Raw genomic sequence first — 5,000 nt, 5'->3', positions numbered from 1 at the left:
GGAGACAAGGATGAGAGAGAGAGGGGGGAGAGAGAGGGGAGGAGAGAATGAGAGCGGGAGAGAAAGAGAGAGAAAGAGAGAGAAGAGAGAGAGAGAGAGAGAGAGAGAGAGAGAGAGAGAGAGAGAGAGAGAGAGAGAGAGAGAAGGAGAGAGAGAGATGAGAGAGAGAGAGAGAGAGAGAGAGAGAGAGAGAGAGAGAGAGAGAGAGAGAGAGAGAGAGAGAGAGCGAGAGAGCGAGAGAGAGAGAAAAAGGAGAGAGAGAGAAAGAGACGTAGAAAGAGAGAGAGACAAACAAACACACACCCAAACTAGAAACAACCACCATCCCAAACCAACAGACAGCCCTTCCAACAGCACGCATTCCTCCACTCTTACTTTTTCTTCTTTCTTAAAATCCACCTTCACCTCATAGATTAAAATCGCCTCCTCTCACCTTGGACGGAGACCCATCAAAATCCGTCTTAAGAAACGAGTATCCCGGGCGAATCCTTTCCTCCGACGTTTTCATCCACGTAGACGTCGTGATGACCAGCTGATAACCGGGCTCTGGGATGTCGCCTTGGTCCTCGTCTGGGAGCAGAAAGGGGGAAAGGAGAAGAGAGAGAGAGAGAGAGAGAGAGAGAGAGAGAGAGAGAGAGAGAGAGAGAGAGAGAGAGAGAGAGAGAGAGAGAGAGAGAGAGAGAGAGAGAGATTGAAGTCATGCTCTCTCACGTACACATATGTCTTTATATATGGCCTATGTATCTATATCTATATCTATGTATCTATATCTTTATCTATGTATCTATATCTCTATCTATGTATCTATATGTTTATCTGTGTATCTATATCTATATATTTATATCTATATCTTTACCTGTATCTTTATCTATATATATATATGTATCTATATCAATCTCTTTATATCTACAACTATATCTATATCTTTACTTATATCTTTATCCATATTTATATCTACACCTTTATCCATATCTATATATATCTATATTTCTATACCTATATTTCTATACCTATTGATCTAGCTATCTATATTTCTATACCTATCTTTCTATACCTATTGATCTAGTTATCCATCTTTCTATATCTATTGATCTATCTATCTATCTTTCTATATTGATTGCTCTATCTATCTGTCTATCAATCTATCTATCTACTTACACAACCTTCATTTTCTGTTTCATTTGAAGATAACTGCATTCTATAAAGTTGTATAAGATTGTAATCCTCACACCTTTGTTTTAATTATAATAATTATAATCCGTTTTAATGATGGTAAATTTGAAAGTAAGATTTTAGGATTTAAGGTTTCGCTTCGCATAATTCTTTGGCTTTGACTAAGCTTTATGCTTTTTCGTTAGATATATTTTATTGATGTATTAATAGTTATTGTATTATAATCCCAAATTACAAAATATTTGAAATATATGTCGTTAACTTTTGCTAAAAAAACACATACACACACATATAATATATACATACACATATGCATATAAACATATATATATATATATATATATATATATATATATATATATAAATATATATATGTATACGCACACATTTATATGCATATATATATATATATATATATATATATATATATATATATATATATATGCATATATATATGTGTACATATATATGTATATGTATATGTATATATATATATATATGCATATATATACATATATATACACATATACACTTGTGTGTGTGTATACATAAAACAAAACAACAGTAATTATAACAGTATTTACCAAAAATCGGAAACTCAAACAAACAAACACACTAGCGGTCTGTACCTGCTATATAGTCGCCTTCAATATCGTAATAGTAATCGTCTCCTTTCTCAACGTGTTTAATCTGCACTGTAGGAGTTGTTCCTATGATCATGTTCCTCACAAAATAGGGAACACCTGAGGACATGGTAAGAAGGATAGAGAGCGATAAAGTAAGGATGAATGCGTCTGTAAAAAAAAAGGAAGAGGGGAGAAGGATAGGAAAGGGGAATAGGATAGAATATAATTAAATAATAGTTTATAGAAAAGAATGGGGAGGACGAGGCTGAGAAGTAGATAAGGACGAGAATGAGAAGTGGAGAAGATATGATGAAAAGGAAATTGGAAAAAATGGAAATTTCGGGCGAATATGTAGACAAACAAGAGAAAGAAAGGGATGTGAAGATGTAGAGAAACAGCAATGAGAGAGATCAATACGAAAATGGAAAATTATTAATACAAAAAAGGAAAGCCAATTGATAGGAGAGATATCACAGATAATCGATGGCTGCGTGGAATCCAACATACTTGAAGATATTTAAATGAGTAGATAAAAAAAAATAAGGTAGAAGGAAAATTCAAAAATACTAATAAAGCGATGGGGAAAGGGAAACTAAAGAGGACTTCTGGTAATAAAACCAGCCATGGACGTTAGTTCTCACCGACAGCGATTAAAAGTGTTTCGAAGTTCTCGTCTTTGAAGTGTTCGTACGTTCCTTCCACGACTTCCCAGTCAGGTTGAATCATGACCCTGACTTCCGAAGGTCCACTTGACTCCGAAGTGTCATTGAGGTTCAGAGTCAAGTTTTCATTTACAAATCCACTCATCCAAGCGTCATCGAAGTCATTAGCCAGGAATAAGGAGGCATTGCTACAACAGAGAAAAAGAGTGAAAGAAAAAAATCAGACCGTATTTCCAATGCTTTCGAAGGAATGCTTATTCTCGAATAAATAATCTTTCGTGAAATGAACATAACTCTCGTTCACTCTAAATGATGATCGTCACTACTTCTCTTCTCGTTAAGTAAGACAATAATAACTTAACCAAGAAATAGCATTCGTCATTATACTACATGACTACAGGGGAGATGAAATAACTTTCACCATTACAATGCCAGGTAAAAAAAATGATCCTGCTAAACCCTTAACTGCAATCATGACCTATTTACCTTTCAGGGAATCGTTACAGTCGCAGACAACAGTCGTGTATCGTGAATGAAGCTTCGAAACGCTCCGAACCGAAATAGCAGAAATTACATGGTTTTAGTGTTCACGTGAGTTTTGAACGTGATTGTACTGTACCAGCTGCTGATACCTATCTACTGTTTCGTTTACTTGTGTATCTATCTGCCTACATATTGACTTATGTGCTTGTTTGTGTATTCATCTATTTATATGTTTATTTATTTACCGATTTCTTTATTTCCTCATTTATTCATATATCTGATTATCCATCTATCTATTTACTTTTTCCTAAATGGAAGGGAGGTAAATCCTCCCTCTCCTCCAGTATGCATGGCCTTGCATGATACAATTCCCTTCCTACGGACACCAAAGCTTACCTGATCTTAACTTGGGAGATGGAAATAATCTGATTTCCCAGAGACAGACTAACCTGAGCGTAGCGTTTAGGAGAAGGGCGTCGCGTCTCTCCATTTCTTGATAGAGAGCATTCATCATGATGATCAGGATGACGATGATGATGGTGAACACTATCATCGTGACGGGCTTGATTTAGCTGAAATGACAATGTGTTTGGATTAATAACTAATGATTTAGTTTTATTTCCATTTATTACGGTGGGTACTCTTTGTGTCTGTTTCATTCTGCTTCTAAATTACTCCCTGCGTGCAACGAATGGCCGGGGATACCATCCACTGGCGGCGGATGTTAGCTAGATTGTCAGACATCATTACAGCTGAACCACAGATAACACAGATGTTTTGTTTGTAGTTTTGCGTTAATGTTTTTTTTTTTTTTTTTCATGTCAGTTGCATTTTAGAGATAGAGTTGACAATGAATCTGGTATTTTCAGGAGAAAAAAATAGTAATATATTGTAATATATGACGAGAGAGAGAGAGAGAGAGAGATAGATAGATAGATAGATAGATAGATAGAGAGATAGAGATAGAGAGATAGATAGATAGATAGATAGATGGATATATATATATAGAGAGAGAGAGAGAGAGAGAGAGAAAGATAGAGAGAAGAGAGAAAGAGAGAGAGAGAGAGAGAGAGAGAGGAGAGAGAGAGAGAGAGAGAGGAGAGAGAGAGAGAGAGAGAGAGAGAGAGAGAGAGAGAGAGAGAGAGAGAGAGAGAGAGAGAGAGAGAGAGCGAGAGAGAGAGAGAGAGAGAGCGAGAGAGAGAGAGAGAGCGAGAGAGAGAGAGAGAGAGAGAGAGAGAGAGAAGAGAGAGAGAAGAGAGAGAGAGAGAGAGAGAGAGAGAGAGAGAGAGAGAGAGAGAGAGAGAGAGAGATAATCCACACAACTATTAAAACTTGAGAGCTTTTGATACCCCCCTGACATGAACAGGGGGGTGAGGTGACATGACAGTGCCATTCTTCTACCTAAATTCCCTAACACATCCGAATTCCTCTAGATATATTTTAAACATCAGAATTCTTCATACGGTTTTGTGTATATATTGAACACATTCCACTCCTATATAAATTAAATGCCTGGATGTTATAGGATCAGATTTAAATACATGGCAACTCTGCTACTGTGAGTACATACCTCTCATAAGATATGCATTGAGATAAGCAAAAGACTAAAGAATGTAGCGGCACTCTACATGATGAGACATTTAGAACTTTTGGCAACATTTAGACTTTGGAGCCCACAGGTATTGAGAACTTTTGATAACATTTACTTTTGAACCACAGGCATTTAGAACTTTTGACAACATTTAGACTTTGGAACCCCCAGGCATTTAGAACTGTTGACATTTAGACTTTTGAACCCCAGGCATTTAGAACTTTTGACAACATTTAGACCTGAACCCTAGGTATTTTAGAACTTTTGACATTTAGACCTTTGAATCTTCGGGCATAAAGAAATTTTGACATTAAGACTTTTGAACACCCAGGCATTTAGAACTTTTGACATTAAGACTTTTGAAGCCCTAGGCCTTTAGAACTTTGACATTTAAACTTTTGAACCCTCAGGCTTAAAAGAAGGATTGCAGTGACAGTTTTAATATTCAATATGTCATTTTTGGTT

The 5,000-nt window shown here is 36.3% G+C and overlaps 1 protein-coding gene across 2 annotated transcripts in view; it reads right to left on the bottom strand.

Annotated features, from left to right (window-relative positions):
* LOC125043390 overlaps nucleotides 1-5,000 on the bottom strand; it is a 10,367-nt gene that overhangs the window by 1,395 nt on the left and 3,972 nt on the right. For both annotated transcript variants that reach the window (XM_047639488.1, XM_047639487.1), the window contains exons 2-5: nucleotides 3,394-3,516; nucleotides 2,441-2,649; nucleotides 1,803-1,916; nucleotides 434-570 (exon numbers count right to left, since the gene is read on the bottom strand). In XM_047639488.1, the coding sequence (XP_047495444.1) occupies nucleotides 434-570; nucleotides 1,803-1,916; nucleotides 2,441-2,649; nucleotides 3,394-3,497 (564 nt within the window). In that variant the 5' untranslated portion in view covers nucleotides 3,498-3,516. The remainder of the gene's footprint in view (nucleotides 1-433; nucleotides 571-1,802; nucleotides 1,917-2,440; nucleotides 2,650-3,393; nucleotides 3,517-5,000) is intronic.

The sequence above is a fragment of the Penaeus chinensis genome, chromosome 33, assembly GCF_019202785.1.
Source record: "Penaeus chinensis breed Huanghai No. 1 chromosome 33, ASM1920278v2, whole genome shotgun sequence".
Classification (NCBI taxonomy): domain Eukaryota; kingdom Metazoa; phylum Arthropoda; class Malacostraca; order Decapoda; family Penaeidae; genus Penaeus; species Penaeus chinensis.
Note: the sequence above shows the minus strand (reverse complement) of the source record. Positions and strands in the feature narration are given on the sequence as shown.